General features: G+C 39.7%; 1 protein-coding gene across 5 annotated transcripts in view; it reads right to left on the bottom strand.

The window, feature by feature from the left end:
• The window catches only part of ndrg4 (NDRG family member 4), a 60,530-nt gene that overhangs the window by 12,384 nt on the left and 29,773 nt on the right, over positions 1 to 18,373 (bottom strand). For 2 of the 5 annotated variants that reach the window (XM_073471970.1, XM_073471971.1), the window contains exons 3-4: positions 15,021 to 15,170; positions 8,488 to 8,526 (exon numbers count right to left, since the gene is read on the bottom strand). In XM_073471970.1, coding sequence (XP_073328071.1) covers positions 8,488 to 8,526; positions 15,021 to 15,170 — 189 coding nt within the window. Of the gene's footprint in view, positions 1 to 1,057; positions 1,079 to 8,487; positions 8,527 to 15,020; positions 15,189 to 18,373 lie in introns of those variants that run through there. The other 3 variants (XM_073471973.1, XM_073471974.1, XM_073471972.1) reach the window with 2 other exon arrangements.

Here is an 18,373-nt window from a genome sequence, read left to right as displayed (position 1 = left end):
AACACGCATTCACTATGGAGTGATAGATATAACTCCCAATGACTCACAGTACAGAACCAAACAGCACATTTGGATGCAGCCAACTGCTAAAATTCTGCATAATCCCCTCGGCAGCAGATAGCCGTGCAGCTAATTCAGCAAGCTTATCTCTCTGTTATTTCAGCGCCAACATCGGTGTTATCTGCAATCAGCGTTCTAATTTGAGGCAGTTTACAGCATCAGGGGCTTTGTTCACTGTGTCTGTCTGCAGTGCCTCGTTTTTCTGGTGGATTTAAGGAGACGTTTCAGAGATCTTGATGACCTTCAGATGTCCAGGAGGAAAATACAGAGAGGAAATTTACAATGTCTCTCAGTGAAGGTGGAAAAGCAGCTTTCAAAGTCAGATGATTGATGCACCACAGCAACATGATGAGAGGGATTTTGTGGATTTAACTGTGACATGAGACCCAAAAAGCAGCAAAAATTTCGGCTACTTGACGGCGCAGCTAGGAACACATGAAACGTGAGTGATAAACCAGAAAATCACAAAGAGACATCCTCCTTTCCTTTCCTCACACACACACACACACACCTTTACTGATCTGTTTCAAGGTTGCCAAAATGGATGGTACCGCAGGAGGATTAACACCTGCACCATACACCCCTGCACACACACACATGCTCACATGTTTATCCGCAGTGGAATGTGCATCAGGGCATGTTGGCAAGCATAAGTGTGTCAGTGGGCCAGAGTCAAAGAGTGACCCATCATTTGACACTGACGCTGCAGTTTCTCCCTGAGTGCAGCACATAGACACAACAAGTTCCGCATCATCTTTGTACCACAGCTGCACTTTGCTGACCACCAGCAGAATTTATTCAGAATAATATTAGTTTTTTTAAAGAAAAATAGAAAATGTAATATTTAGAGGCAGCTCAAAAACCATCATCAGTTTGCAAAAAAGATCGAGACATTTATTCTGACGTAGTTGACACCAGATCAAAATACAGTAATTCACACCACCACGCTCAGGTACAGTGTGCATCCCTCCATTACACACTCCTCCCTGCCACTCACCCCGTCCCAGCACTCAGGCATGGCTCCACAGTAACTGTTCTCTCAGCCAACAAAGAAGAGGAAGAAGAGGAGTGTGCAGAAGGGCAGTCGAGCGGCCAGACCTCTCCTGTTTTAAGGGACTAGGTCCTGGTGAGCACTCGCTGTAGGATGGACAGTTGGATGGTGGAGGCTGCAGGCTGCTGCAGTGTCTTTGTCTGCTCTGCACTACTCCCACCCAGACTCTTAAGCACCAAGCTGCAGCCCTCCTCCCCCCCTCCCTCCTCACGCTCTATAGGCAGCTGAAGCAGGGTGTGGGGCAGGCTGCAGTTGATTTGCTCAGATTGCTTCCTCCCCTGCACAGGATTGGTCAGTTGTCTTGTCAGTCTTCAGTCTCTCTCTCATCAGCACCACTGCTCCAATTTGGATCTGTTTCCTCTTCCCTGTCTCTCTGTTTTACCTCAGCGACCTTGTTATGTTCCAGCTTTTTGACAAGAACAAGACAGCTGCTGTTCATGAATTAGCTGTGTTGAGGTCAAGTCTTTTAATGACAAATATGAGGAGACCTGTAAGTCTGCAGGAAGCCTGGACATAACACGTTATCCAGCAATAATCAAGAATCAAAGGAGAATCCCGCCTTGATATTGCAACAACCTCTCCGCTTCTGTAAAACTCCGTGGAGTGGCTTCAGACTGTAAAGGACTCAGAGACATTACCGCATCACTTGTTTAAAGGGCAACTACACAACTTTACACATTATGTGTTTACAGGTCTTGAGGTATTATACTCCATATGTGATAAAAGTAGTACAAAGCCTTCTAGGGCTCCAGAGGAAGCTGCATGTGAAACATTTGAAAAACAGTCGACTAGTCTAACATTTCACTCCTATAACACTGTTGGACTCATAATGAACCGTTTAGTAAACAAATGATCACCTTTTATTCCACCTACTCTTCTTCCATTTCAAAACCTGGTGCCCACATCAACCACAAAGCGATTTAGAGACTGAGCGACATCAATGGAGGCAATTTATCAGATTAAATGAGGCTTCCTCTGGAGCCATAAAAGGTATTTTTATTTTCACCTGTGCAGAAGTACTCCACAGGACCTGTAAACACACTTAAATGCTTACAATTTGTTACCCTAATACACTTGAAATTGTGGTAAAAATCCATCCATATCAATGGAGTCTTTAGGTTGACTCACTGAGGAAAGGTCATTCCACAAAAATGTTTCATGTCAGGTTTAACTTTGGCTAATTTTAAGGGAACAGAAGGACAGAACGTTTAACCTATCTGATGTAAACTGTTGTAAACTCTGTGGTAAGTGTGTCCTCTTAGTCAACATAAGGGTGCAGCCTGGGCTGCATATTACTGTCTGAGTCCAAGAGAGCAGTAACCAACCCCAACTCAAACTCGACCAACAGGCGTTGTGTTTTCTTACATCCGAACCCGACTCTAGCCTGACACAGTTACTGTAAGCTGAATGAAAGTTTGCCACCCGGACAGTAACAAATAGCCTCTGTGTTGCATTCAAAGTGTTGTCGCATAAATAAGAAACCCCAGCACCTCACAGGACACAGTAGGTTAATCACATATGATCAGTTATCACTGCAGTTATCACACTAATATAACTTATGGCTTATTTTTTATGCATTTCTTTATTTTTATACTTTATTTTCACTATAAAAACTTGAAAGTACCACGTGAATTGACGTGATCGAACCCAAATTGATCCCAGATATCATTTCAAAATTTTTGTCTGAACCCAGCCCGGTCCACCGGGTCCTGACAGATCCCAAAGGGTCCATCCATGTTCTTGTCTACATTTTGCTGCTATTATATTTTATATTATTCCTCATTTGATATTCTTTAGTTTGTCTTCTTATGTTGAGGTGTTGTTTTTGCCTGGTCTCCCTGGCAAAAGAATTTTCCAACCTCAATATGACATAATTTGTTAGATAAAGATAAAATAAAGTTCAAAGAGGGATTTAAATCAAGTCCTTAAATTTGACTGCATGGTTCACAGGTGGGCCTCAGTGCTGTACCTTTAGGTACAGTTAGCTCTGGTGAATTTTCGAGATGTAGATGATTGTTGGCCTCCACCTACAAGTCCCTCACGTGTGATGCTGTGTATAACAAAACAATAAAAACTGATGCACTCATATGCAAACAAACTGACAGCAGTTCATGAGAAGTGTTCCTGAGCCCATGTAGTAATCTCCTTTATACAATCAAAGTGGTGAACCTCACCACATCCTTGATTGTGCGACTGAGTCTTTCAAGGACACCCAATCATGACACTATCAGATGTTACCAGTGAAGCTGTGTACCTGTGGAGTGTTCCTAACAGGTGTTGTTGGAGCGTTCCACAACATTCCCAGTCTTTTGTTGCTCCTGTCGAAGTTGATGAGGTAAAACATTACATATATTGTGCTGTTTTCAATTAGTTTCAAATCAAAAGGGATTGGCGTACTATTGAATTTGCATCAACATGGCCGCCATATTTGTACAGAGAAGCTACACTCTCTACTACTCGAACTACTATAGTACTACTATACTATTAGCCATGCCAATTTGAACTCTGTCTGAATTGTTACAAATGCCAATGTATTTACAGTACATGATATTTGGTTAATTAAAGAGTTGTTTTAATCCTTTTGCATGTCAAAAATAACTGCTTTTCTTTGCCAAACTTTGAGCTCTGATTAACTGTCCAGGATGCTCATTTTGCCGCCAAAAAAGCAGCTTTTGAATTCAGAAGTATATTTTGACTTAATTACAACAAAAATGACAAAATAAGATATTGATGTCTGCTGAGGGTTGAGAAGTGTACGTGCATATTCACATGACTGTAATGTTGTAACAGTGACACTATTATGCTGACTGCAGCAAACACACACTCTCACTTACACACACATGCACACACACACACACACACACACACACACACACACACACCAGAGTCTCCCGGCTCATTGTTCTGCCACTTCAACCCCATCTCTCCCCCTTTTCTCTCCATCTATCCCCCTTTCCTGTTGACAGAACACTCAGCATGCTGACTCAACTTGAAACGCCACTTTTTGCTTGCCCTCCCTCCCTGTCTCTCTCTGACTTTGTCCCCCTCTCCTCCACAGAAGCAATGAACTCTCTCTCCCTGCTGACTCTGCATCCCTCCGTCTACTATAAACATACAATCTCTGCCAGCAAGCATTTGAAGAGCAGTGAGAGTTTGAACGAATATTGAAATCAGAAAGATTTTTGAGTCATCCCATACAGTACCAACTCACCTTGGCCCTCCCTGTTCATGTCAGGGATTTTCTTGAAAACATTTATATTCAAACTTTCATCAAATTCATGGGACCTTGTAAAATCCTATAGCTGTACTCCAAATCATATTTTAAGTTATGAATTTTTCAAGTTTGGCCCTAACTTTCATAATTTTTGTGATTATTTCTGTATATTCTAAGCCTTATCAACAGCTTATTTTTCACGGGATTGGGTTGAAAGTTGTCCTGAACATCTACGAAACCCTCAGAATAATTTGCAACCTGTATCCATTGAAATAGTTTTTGCAGAGCAGGTACAGTAATCAAATTAACAACAATTTAAAAAAATATCTCCACTTGTTTTCACTTGTAGCATGGATATATTTTTGTCACATATAGAAGTTAACAAGAAGGCCTGCATTTTTGGCCTGGTTATTTTGACTGCATATTTTCCAAATATAATTATTTTCATTTCCAGGAATACTGTTCATGTTAAAGTGTTAATATTCATTGCAGACATATAGACATTTAAAAATTAAAGATGTTATATGATCCCATCATTTAAATTCTAAATTCTCATACTTGCTGTAATACTAAAATTAGTTGACTGCTTTCATAGCTACATATTTCACAAATTACAGCTTGTAATGTAATATTAATCAATTTAAAAGTTTTTACATTCTTTTCTTTTTTCCTCCAGCTCTGGAGGACAGAGTTCTGTGCAGATCCAGACATTCTGGAGGAATAAACACCCGCAATCTCTTCAAATTCAGAGATTACTTTATAACTTTTGAAATTAAAAGTGGATTTATCTTCACTCCTGTTTATAAAACTGACTGCAGCAGTGATCCTCGGAGGTGACCTCCATTGTCGGGTGTTTATGTTCTGTAATGTTCACTGCCAACTGGAGCTGGAGAGGAAATGTAATTTACTTCATGAACGTAATGTTACAGAGATAGGAAAGACGAGAGAGAGAACTGGAGTCTCTGGTGAGTGCTGAGTTTAGTGAGAGGTTGACCTGAATTCAAACACACAGATACTTGCATCAGTGCATGCATTTGCTCACTAACTTATGGCTAATGTACAGTAAAGTAAATTGCCTGTTTGGGGCAAATAAACACTAGTGCAAGTAATGTTACCACAAATAAACACAAACAACCGCAGTCAAACCTCACTTTGGTGGTGAACACACCATTAAAAAACACCACTGTTGAAAATCTAGATTTGGCACACTGCTTAGAGCATCTCCTCTTGACCTGAACTGAAAAGTTGCAGGCTTTTACTTCTTCACAACTTTAATTGATGGCGCATTTTGCTGAAGTTGGTCAGAAGTTATTTAACTAACAACCAATGAACTTCCTCAGGCTAATGGTGTGCTGCCTGCTTCCACACATGCAGTTCTCTGACATAACCAGAAACAATCTCACTGTGATCTTGCCATCCTCTGCAGGATAAGATCATGGTCTAGTCAAGGTTGTATACATAACTACATGACTGAAGTCACACTTCAAGGTGTCAGAGAGCTCTTTAATGAGAAAAATAGAAAAAAATATGAAGAAGGTGGAAAGTGCGCACATCCAAACCCAGCTTGCGACAGGTGCAGGACTACAGTATTCCTTGAGACATTGAGTGTGGATTAAATATCTTTTCCTTAAGAATATAGAATAAGAGCTTTTCATGATCTGTACACCTTATACAGTTTAGTTGAACACACATGGAAGTCTCTACAAAGGTATTAAATACTTCAAGAATGAATTCTATAAATGAGGTGGAGGCAGGCTTCCCAGCGAGCAGTAAGAACATTGCTCGTCAAATGCAGTGTCACTGTCTTAGGACTTGAAGTGTGAGTTTGAAGTGTGAAATGGAGGTGTTTCATGAGCATGGTTTCATCACTCCTGTCTGACAATCAGCACGTCTGACTAAAATAAACCAGCGAACTAGTTACATGTGTGAAATTCAACTTTTGAAAAAGGAAGGTGGAAAAAAACTCAGAGGACTTGTCAAACTGATGCCATAATCTTTCATGCAAGTTGCAAGTCAATAAATTGTAATGTTCTTGAGTTTAACACTATAACTGAAGTAAAAGATCTAATTAATGCACACTCATGCTGTAATAGTACTTAGTATTTAAATTGAATTGGTATAAATTAATAAAAATAAACCTATGGTTACAGTATTTTTAGAGCAGTTCAAAAATGTTGCATTGTCACCACCAGTCAGCTGTGGACACCTTCACCCAACCCAACACCTAAAATGAAGGCAGTTTTTATTATCCTTCACAACAAAAAGGTCTACGAGAGTTGTTTTACTGGCTCTGTCCATCTCACTTAATGTTTGACTTTTTGTTATAAGCCGCTTCTTCACTTCAGCTGTTTGCTGTTTTGTGCTCGGTATGTAGCATTAGCTTGCATTAGCTCTTGTTCAGGAAGCTGCTGGTCACAGTTTTACATTGCTGTGGTAGGTAGGTGCTAGCTTAAAGTTGCTAGCAGCAATGATTATGTAGGCTATTATGTATTTAATGCTTATAGAATAATGTAAGGGTTGCGAGTAACTGAAATTGATAGCTAAGGCCGAAAGATGTAGAGTACCGCATGAATGAGTCCTAAAACCAGGAGTAGGTTAGCATTTCTGCACTTCCGGTTTCCTCCTCTCATAGTCAATGTTTTTTTTTATTGGTTTTCATTTAAATGTCTGACATAAGGTCTGTGGTTAACACAAGCTGAAAAGATTTTTCATGTTTTGTTCTACAACTTAAAATCTGTCAGTAAGGAGACTACAGATGGTGGATGACAGGTTGTCAGGGACATTAAACGTCATCACGCTGAACACAGAGGTTTACAGTATTTACAGGTGTATTGTGGATGCAAACTATTCTAACTCAAACTGTCCAACTTGTGCATTGATCAATTTATAGTAGAGTGTGTGTTGTACAGTGCGGTAAGAAGCTAAGTGTTGATGTTAAAGTCATGTGGTCGTGATGTAATTAGTTTTATCCTAATGTTAGCTTTTTACTTCTGGTGATTGCATTTATGCTTCAAAAATCATAAAAGTTGTGCTCATCTGTGAAGTTTATCTTGCTGAACAAAACATGAAACTATCATAAACTTGTGTTTACAGAGCTTTCTGCAATAATCCAAAATCCTATTGAAAAATCCCATAGGCTTTTTGTCGAGGGAGCCATGGCGATGCTAACTTAGCCAACAAACGTCATACCTACAGTAGTCTATTAGCAAGGCCTGAGCAAGATGTCAAAGTTTAAACTAACAAAAAGAGAAATCAACACAGCTGAGCTTACGGTATCCTATAAAAGCCACTTCAATCCTGACTAAAGTGGTATAAAAAATATGTTAGCATTATGACCATTCACTGTTAGAGGTAGTCTTTTCGACACAAGGTTACGATTTAATAACAATGACAAGATGTAACTTAGGTCATTTTAAATTGAACAGATCTAGGTACTGTGACTATAAGTATTGCTTTTTATTTTGGAGACGGAGGTTATTTTAGCTTTCAAAGCTGAAATATGGCACACCTTGAAACTCCCAAGTGCGGGTGAACTTGTTCCAAAACAGTACAAGTTTTGAAAGCTTTTTTTCTGAGCCAAGTAACTACTGAGACATAGTTGCTAATCAGGCAAGCTGTCATTTTCCATCCATCTGTTCATTATCTTGACTTGTCCTGTGCAGGGTCACTGGGGGCTAGAGCCTACGCCAGCAATAACTGGGTGACAGGCAGGTACACCCTGGACAAGGTGTAACACAGAAAGACATTCAAACTTACAATCACTCATACGGGCATGTTAGAGTTCCCTGTTCCCAACCAGCATGTATTTAGAGTCCACACAGAAAGGCCTCCACTGGATAATGGCTCCAAACCAGGGACCTTTTTTTTTACACAAATGACTCCACCATCCTGTCTTTCTTTCTTTAAATAGTTATTATGATCTCTATTATATTTACCCTTGTGAAATAACAGATAGCTATCTTCCACCTTTTTCTTTTCGCTGCACAGGCAGCATTACTGTTTACCCAAGTGAGCGAGTGTGAAGAGATGACAAACAAAGAAAGATGAAGGACGATAGACAGCGGGAACACAAAAGACGAAGCACGCTGATAAGAAAGGGTAAGAGGAGAGAGAGAGACAGGCTGATTCTTAACATAGCAGCTGTGCACTCATAAGTTCATACCTTCCAATCCCCCACCGGCATCAGCTGTTCACAACTCTCCTGCAGAGAGAGATAAACAGAGATAGGAGACAGAAAGAAAAAACGTTAAAATTGGAAGGAGATAAGTAGTGTGAACTCACACACATATTCCTCACACAGCAAAGGGTGCATCCACTGTTGGAGCTGAAGGCTGTTTGACTTACAGAAGAGCAACACAAGCTGTGCACTGTAGGTCCAAACCACAGAAACAGAAAACCAGTTTCCCAGAAGCACCTGAGCAAAACAGTATATCTTGTTCAACTGTCTCTGAACATACACACAAATGTATGCTTCATATTAAATTTAGCATTTATATCTCCCTTAACACACACAAAAATCCTATAAATGCATATACTATATGCATTTTAACTTTTTTAAAGGAGTACTCCAGCTATATAGTAGCACACTGCATTAAGTTAGGATATTCACAAGAGACATAATTGTAAAGGAAAGGTAAATATTGATGCAAAGAGTTTGAGACAGTCTGACTTTTAGTCCCTATTATGCACTCAAAAAATATTTGGGCCTAAAATGTTGACTTTAAGTATTAAAATTACATACGAATTTTCCAACAAATATTTTTATTTTATGATCAGAGTCAGTAAGGACACGTGTGAGCTTTGAGTTTCAGAGTCGTTAGGGCCACTTGTGGATTGTTGACCCAACGACCCTGTAAGGACACTCCCACACAGAGTTTAAAAGCCTGCGACTCCCCTCCAATTAGTAAGAACTGAAGAAGCCTCTTCAGGAAACTGAAACGCGTCCAGTTTCCTATGATGCAGCACTTAAAATTACCATGACCTGGATGACTGAGAACCTTCATCTGCATTCATCAGACCCTGGTAAACACCCATGTATTCATTTTGTAGTACCAGTTTGAGACACCGGCTGTCTGTTCAAAGTGTTTTTTATTTCACCAAACCATGATACCTGATGATTACCGCTGATGCCATTACTATGACATCATCAAAGGTTATTTTGTCAGACTCCCACCAGAGCCATAGAAGACATGGTACAACTGCTTTCATACTGATGGGTAAAATTGGTGGAGTGCCGATTGCACCTGTTATTCCAGTTTATCTCATTCTAGAGAGGCAGTAAAGATTATTTACTCAAGTGCATGTGGGAGACTGGGAACAAATCAGCAGTAAAAAGTAGGGGAGTATGGTGTTTTATAATACAGAATGAGGGAGAGTGCAGCAACCAGATTCCCCCTGCAGCAAGCCACCTCAACAGTCATCTACAGCTGTAAACAATGATGAGCCAGGGCACAACATCAGGGCATAAAAATACATTTTTTGTCATCCGGTCAGAGTAGCTAGGGAAAAATCCCTGCGAGCCACTCTGACTTGACTGCCAAAATAGATTAAAAAAAATTCTGAGACACTGATTGACAACAAGCTGGCTTCAGTAGAAGTGACAGCTGTGCCAGTGCCAAGCATTCCAGTATCCGAACACACAATGTTTTTGGATACAAGTCAAGAAAATATGTTTTATCTTGCAGTGCTCACTTTTTGAGGAATCTGGTCATGACACTGCATCGAAGGAGAGATGTATTGACATAAAACAGGTTTCTCATTCATAACATAATACATACTGATGTGCTTGAAAATGCATTACATGCTTAAGAGAAACATTGTATGTTTGTTATTTTTCAACACAGCAGTTAAAGTTTACCTTTCTTAACCTGTGTTATTTCAACACATGTCATTTAAGAACTTATTCCTGCTCTGCTGCCTTTGTAAGGCTCAGAGCACAGCAGGAACATCTGTAAATCTCAACAAAGAAATTAAGGACATGCACATGAGGTTAGTCAGAACTGTCAGACAGATGGTTTCCACACTGCTTCCTTGTTAAACATGCACAAGGTCTTAGTTTGTGAGTTCATGTGGGGATTTCTGCAGATATTTCTGAAAGAAAATATGACAGGATTAAAGATGGACACCGTACATACAAAGTTAAAAGGAACAGTGGTGGATTAATGCGAGGGAAAAGAGTAAACAAAGTTACACGTCACACGTAGTTATTATCAGTGAAGACTGGAAAAGAAAGGACAGGAGTACTCTCTAATGAGTGAACAAAGTCAGGTCAGGGACACACCTATAGAGAGATAAAAATGTCACTAAAAACAACAGGAGCTGAAGCTGCCCTATAAGAATATGACACCTTCAAATAATATTGACTGTACAGTATGCCACTGTATCTTCACCTGAGCACCTGAAGATGTGAGGGAGAAGAAATCAAGTAAATTGATTTCTTATCTCCACTAAAATGCAACTTAAAGGGCAACTTCAGTCCCTGAGGATTTCATGCAAATGGATCATTGTGTTCAAAGGAAGCAGAGATGACAGTACGGTGGTCGGACCAGCAGGTGGCACTCTTCTCTTTCTTATAACTAGCACCCAGTGATACTGCATGTACTGTAGAGGATGTGCAGCAGCTGAGCTCCTAAGAAGGGAGAGCACTCTTCAGGTAGTGGCATCTATGAATGGCTTGTATCATTTTGGAAAAATGGATCCTATTTTTTCTTAATGAGAGAAACATTCTCAACTGACATGACAGGTGTGCTGTGGAGATGTTTTGGACTGAGTAACATTGTGTTTGCCACTGTGATCTTTTTCTAATGTCGCTGATCTCAGAGTCTCAGTGTCTGGAGGCTGCTTTCAAGAATGTAGATTTTGGCCCAGATTTTAGGCTTTTCAAAGCACAATTACTGTGGCTCTAAATTTAATTCATCAGGTCCAGGAGGATCAGTGTACTGACTTAATTAAGTCTGATCCTAGAGATGATGTGAATGAAGATGCCCAGAGGGGCAAAAAACAACTTGTTTTCTAGCAAAAATGACCAATAGCATATGTGCATCATGTTGAAGGCTTTGATAGGCCACAAAATTGGAATAACACGCATAGAAAACAACTATAGTTATTACAGAGATTAAGATTTTATATTAATAATACATAAACTCTGTTTATATATGTATATAATAAACAGATTGTACGTATTATTTAGTGTAGTATAAAAAGTATTCACCCCCTCGGATGTTTTCCCCTTTTATTGCTTTTATAAATGGAGAATTTACACAAAAAAAACTTTAATGTCAAAGTGAAAACAGATTTCTACAAAGTATTGTCAATTAATTAAAAATATACAATGTAATATAAGTGCATATGTATTCACCCCCATTAAAGTGACTGACCTAATTCAACAGAGGTCCAGCCAATTGGTGCTAGTAGTCTCACAATTAGTGAAATGGAGATCACCTGAGTGCAGTGAATGTGTCTCAAGTGATGGTAGTATAAAGACACCTGTGTTTGAAGGTCCAGTCACTGGTTAGTCAGTGTTCCTGGATACAATTACACCATGAAGACAAAAGAACACTCCAAGCAACTCTGTGAAAAGGTTACTGAAAAGTATAAGTCAGGGGATGGATACAAAAACATTTCCAAGTCAATGAACATCCCCCGGAGTCCAGTTTAATCCATCATTAAGAAATGGAAGGAATATGGCACATGTGTAAATCTGCCTAGAGCAGGCTGTCCTCACAAACTGAGTGACTGTGCAAGAAGGAGACTAGTGTGGGAGGCTCCCAAGACACCTATGACTACTCTGATTTCAGAATCTTTTTATTAAGATTTTACATATAAACAAAGAACAATAAACAACTATTCCCAGAATTGGGTCATTGGCCTTGCAGCATACATTGAATGTAGTGTAGTATTGAGTATCAGTGAGACATCATATTTTGGCAGCGGCAAAGAGTTAAGAGTTATACATGCTTCATTTAAAGATGGGGGGAGTGTACCCAATTGGAGAGATTCCGACAGTACAATTGTTAGTTGTGGGGCAAGGAGCACAGAGAACCTCTTAAAAAACTCAGCGGGAAGACCATCTGGTCCTGGTAACTTCCCGGATTGTAGTGATGATATCGCTATTGTTATTTCTGCTTCGGTTATAGGTGTTTCTAGTTTCTTCGCCAAATCAGGGGGGATAGTCAGAATGATCAGAGAGTCTAGAAAGGCTGCAATTAATGTATCATCTCCATCAAATTGGGAGGAGTATAATTGAGGGTGGAAGTCCTTAAATGTGTTATTGATTTCAGTGTGTATGAATATAAAGTGGTCTCTCTCCATCTTTCTCATACGTAGCCTCGCTGGATATAGGAGTGATGGCTTAAGACCCCGTTTGTAGAGAGTGGACATCACCTCCCGGTATGCCTGCCGTTGCTCTATGACTTCAGGACAGTAGTCTTCTTAGATCACCACTGGCTTTCCTTGGTAGAACAGACCACCTCTTCTCTTTTGGGCCTCTTGAATGATTCTTGAATGATTTCGTCACCTCGTAGCTATGGACGTACATGATTATTGCTCTTAGCCTTGCCCAGAGAGCTGGTTTAGCAGTTAGGGCTCTGTGGGCTTGATCAAAGTCCAGGGGTGAAGGGAGGGATCTCTCGCCAAGGATTTCCACCAGGAGGTTAGAGAAAAATGCTGTGGGCCGGGGACCCGAAATTGACTCAGGTAGACCGAACTATTCTTATGTTGTTATGACGGCTGCGTGACTCGAGGTCAATATGTTGAGCCTTTAGCTTGCTATTTATCTTCCATGGCTGCAGATTTAGCCTCTATCCGTTCCATTTTATCACTGATCCGAGTCGCTTGTTCCTCCAGGGAGGTCAGGCGCAGTCCATGGTATGTGACCGCTACCTGCACACAGTCCAGCTTCGCATCAAGTGTTGTTATGGCTAACTTAAATTCCATGGAGAGGGCTGCTCTGTCCTCTTCCAGTAGCTTGTCCAGTGCAGCCATGTTAGCAACTGGGGCAACTGTGGTGGTGCTGTCCTTCTTGGCCTCTTGTTTTTTTAGCTTTCTGTGACATTTCAAGGCTATCTTGGCATGAAAAAGCTTGTACGAAACAAAAAGAAATAAATGCTATCATGTTTCGCTTTGCTATGTTTAAAGAGAGGCTTTGCAATAAGGCTGTTTTTGAAACATTGCGGGAGCCTGAGGAACACACGTCTACCTCTCTGCCGCCATGTTTTCCTCTTCACCTATGACTACTCTGAAGGAGTTAAAAGCTTCAGCAGCTGAGATGAGAGAAACTCTGCATACAACAACTGTTGCCCTGGTTCTTCACAAGTCAAAGCTTTTAGGGAGAGTGGCAAACAGAAAGCAACTGTTGAAAAAAAGCTAATTAAATCTCAACTAGAGTTCACCCAAAGGCATATTGGAGACTCAAAGGTCAACTGGAAGAAGGTTCCCTGGTCTGATGAGGCCAAAATGGAGATTTTGGCCATCAAGCTAGACGCTATGTTTGGCAGACACCGAACACTGCACATCACCACAAACACACCATCCCCATCTGGAAGCGTGGTGGTGGCAGCATCATGCTGTGGGGATGCTTCTCAGCAGCAGGCCCTGGAAGGCTTGTAAAGGTAGAGGGTAAAATTAATGCAGCAAAATATAGGGAAATCCTGGAGGACAACCTGATTCAGTCTGCAAGAGAACTACGACTTGGGAGAAGATTTATTTTCCAGCAAGACAATGACCCGAAGCATACAAGCTACAGGGAAATGGTTTAAAGACAACAAGGTGAATGTTCTGGAGTGGCCGAGTCAAAGCCCAGACCTCAATCCAATAGAAAATCTGTAGCTGGACTTGAAAAGTGCTGTTCACGTCCAATCCCTGTGCAACCTGACAGAGCTTGAGCAGTTTAGCAAAGAAGGAGTAAAATTGCAGTGTGCAGATATGCAAACCTGATTGAGACCTATCCACACAGACTCACACACACTGTGCTGTGATTGAGGCCAAAGGTGCATCTACTGACTTGAAGGGGGTGAACACTTATGCAATCACTTATTTAACACTATATATTTGTTATTAATTGACATTACTTTGTAGAAATCTGTTTTCACTTTGACATAAAAGAGTCTTTGTAAATTCTTGTCAAAAAAGGCAAATTATATCAACCAGGATTCCATTTATAAAAGCAATAAAAAGGGAAAACATCCAAGTTTTGTGTATGTATATATATATATATGTATATATACATATATCTGTATACTTTACTGATCGTAATGTATATTTATATACATTAGATTTTCAAAGCAGGACTTTTACTTGAAAGCGACTTTTCCTTTTTTACAGTATATTGCGATGTTTGCTAATTTTACTTACTAAATGATTAATTCTTCCTAATCTTCCTTTTTGTGACATGTAAAACCTGCAGTTTTACTGCAGTACTACTGTGCAGACACTGGGTGTCCTCTAGCAGCACTAACCAGCAGTTCCTATTGGTCACGTTAGTGTAGATACAACTAAAACCTAATAATTCTGTGCAGGTCCTCTGGAAAGCTTTCATTTTATTTTAATTTATTTTTGATTCTGGTTTAATGATTCCATTCTATATTCTGAACAGTTTTCCACTCAGCTGAACGCCGTGTTCCATGTTGGCTGTGTGTGTTTGATTCAATGTTCTGGCAGTCACATGTTTCCACGCGTTCTGGTGGTTCTGGTAGTTACCGGGATGACCCCGCTGGTCCGACGGCGGGTCTGGCGGAGCCAGTGCCGTGCGATGACATGCCAGCGGTGAGTGGGGCGGCTGGGGGGAGGGGGTTGGTTAAGGGGCACGGGGCTGGCGGGGCTGGCGGGGCACGGTAACCCCCCCGATGCCTCCTCTCCTTTATCCTGCTGTGTTGAGAGACAAAGCAGCAACATAGTAAACATACAAATGCGACACACTTCATATAGGATTCACTTTCTGATGCAGAAACGATCTCAGAAATGAGCTCAGTGATCCTCTAAACCTTTAAAGCTCCTGAGAAGAGACTCCTGGAGTCACTTTGATTTATTTGTATTCCAGCGTCAGCAGAAAGGTCAAACTGAAGATGTGTAGCATTCCTTTAACAGGAACAGAGGTTGTGGGGAGAAACCTGATGGATTAGACTGTCCACGCAACTCTAGGCCAGGACGATGATGCATTCATGATACACAGGAAACACATGAAATAAACGTAAGCTTCTGGGTGGAAAAGGCTGTAGTATGTTATTTTCAGGGCTGTAGCCAGGATCATAGTCATACTGAGTTCAAAAGTCACATTTTTCATATTTTCCCTTCAATTATTCCAATTATATTTTTATAAGTTATATTTCCCAACATGGTGGTCTAAGTGCTCTCAGTGCAAGAAACAAAATTTCTTGTGAAGAAATACTGAATCATTAATTTCATTATTATATACTCCAATTTAAATACATGGAGCCTAAAAATCTGCCTATTAAATACTAACTGTGTTACTGATGTTATATCAGGTTGCTTAAAATCCCCATCTTATATGAAAAAATGCAGGACAAGACCTCAGACTCCTCAATAGTAACTATAGCCGTGGTTACTTTGAAACATCTTTACCTGTATTAAAGGTACCTTGTGTTTGTCTTCACTGCCTTTGCTGTGCTTTGCTACATACAGAGTACACAGGAATAAGTCTTTAACCCGGAAATAAATTAGCATTTTTGCACTTACTGGTCCCTGGTCTCTAAGTCAATGGGTTTTTGAATGGGTTTTCGACTAGATGCCTTAAATAAGGTTGGTGGTCAACACAAACTTTTCATGCTTTTTTCTACAACATAAAATACATCAGTAAATACCCCACACTTGGATTTTAAAGTGTTTATTTGTCTTTAAAAAAGATGGATGCTAACAGGTGGCTAAATGAGACTGCAGAGATTTTAGTGAATATTAAATATAATCACACTGAACACAGAGATTTGTCTACTCACTAGTCTGTCTTCACAGGCGGACTTTAGTTGGAAACTTTTCTAACTCTAACTTAACAACTTGCAGATTGATCAAGTTATTGTAAATTGTGTCTAGTATAGTGTTGTAGGAAGCTTAGAGTGGTGACGTTGAAGTAATGCGACTGTGATGCTTATAGCCTAACATTAGGCTATATTAGTTGCATTTACTGTTCAAAACTCATACAAGTGTAAGTATCATAAACTTTTGTTTGCCACAGGCCTTATTTTTTGCAATGATCCTAAATCCAATTCAAGGCTTTTTGTAAAGGGAGCCAGGTCAATCACTCCTGACATCCTGAACTTTCAAATCAGTTTAAACAAATAAAACGCCTGTTTGATCTGAATGCAGCATTAGTCCAACATGACTTGCAGTGAGTCACACCAAGAGTTTTGTGTTTTTCGTGTTTTATGCCAGGAGGTAATCACTCAGTAACTGCTCTTAAAGGTCACCAATACACTGTTGCACAACACCAGAGCTGCACACTTGAAATGAGCTGGGAGAGGAGAGAGGCAGGAGATAAAAATGCATGTATTTCTCAGCTGAAGTCGTCTTTAACAGAAAAATAAAACCAGTGGCCTGTTGAGTTACACAAACATGTAACTGGATCGATGTGGCAGCAGTCGATGGCCTCGATAATTTACAAGCAGCAACATAATGAGCAGGCCTAATTACCTTTTGCTAGAATAGCTGATCAATAGCAGAATTAGTCATTCATATTGATGCACAGCATATTGAGGCTACTTCTAATAAGTTCCTGAGTCTAAAAAGCTGATCCACTGTATATATATATATATATATATACATATATATATATATATATATATATATATATATATATATATATACATATATATATATATATATATATATAGTATATATATATATATATATATATGTATATATATATATATATATATATATATATATATATATATGTATATATATATATATATATATATATAGTATATATATATATATATATATATATATATATATATATATATATATATATATATATATTTATATATATATATATATATATGTATTAATTTCTGAACCACAGCGGCCCAACGAGTCTTCAGCTGTAGATTTCTCTTCATTTCTATGGCAATCGTGGATTTCATTACAATGCCATTTGTCTTTTACTTTTTATTTATCTGATTGAGATAGATAAGCATGGATGCTCTCAATTCGTTCACCACTTACACTATCAATCATCATCACGTCATCAAATAAAAAGGAACACTACTTTATTACCTAGCCACTAGTGGTGCTTTATAGGCTAATCTTACCAACCTGCTCCTGCCCTGCCGGTCTGCACTGATGCTGGAGGAGCAGCAACTTCACTGCTGAAATGTACAGCAGTGAAGGTGCTACATTTCAGGTGTAATGTACCATTAAAGGGGAAGAATGCAACATTGAAATACATCAAAATGCAGGACTGTAATGCACAAATCAGCAATAACAATGTAATGTTAGCTAGCTAGCTAGTTAGCTACCAAGAAGTCAGCAAACTGAGAGAAAGAAAAGGACCATAAAACATGAAAACCACAGAGTTCTCATAACCCTCACTCTGAAAACCCTCAGTCTGGAGGGTCATGTAACACTAACACTTTACCTTACCCCTCTATCCCAACAGGAATAAGGATACCCTACCCCTAGACGTGAAAGCACAAAATAGAGGGGTAGGGTTAGGAGGTAGGGGCAACAGGGGTGTCTTGATTTGGCCAGTGGCGTCAATCGTTGCCTCAAGAAGAAGTAAGTGGCTTGTCTGACACGCAAGAATGCTTCACTCTTGCTTGTGGTTCGTTCAATATGACCGTCTTCATGCTATTCTGTGAAGTAATGATTTTGCTGCCCGTTTGCTTCCCACGGTAATAAAACCAGCCTCCTCATAATTGGCCACTCTGATCTCCCATTCGTTACTCTGTGGTCGAGCACCCTGAATTGACTTTTTCTTTACCACTTACGCAGCTTTTAAGAAAAATAACTAACTCACCTAACTAAGAAAAGGCAGTTTGAAAAGTTGAGTCTTTCTCAGGAACAAATTTGGCCTCTTCAAGTTACTTTTCCATTAAGTA

This window comes from Pagrus major, chromosome 8 (genome assembly GCF_040436345.1).
Source record: "Pagrus major chromosome 8, Pma_NU_1.0".
Lineage (NCBI taxonomy): Eukaryota > Metazoa > Chordata > Actinopteri > Spariformes > Sparidae > Pagrus > Pagrus major.
This window is presented reverse-complemented; position numbering and strand designations above follow the sequence as displayed.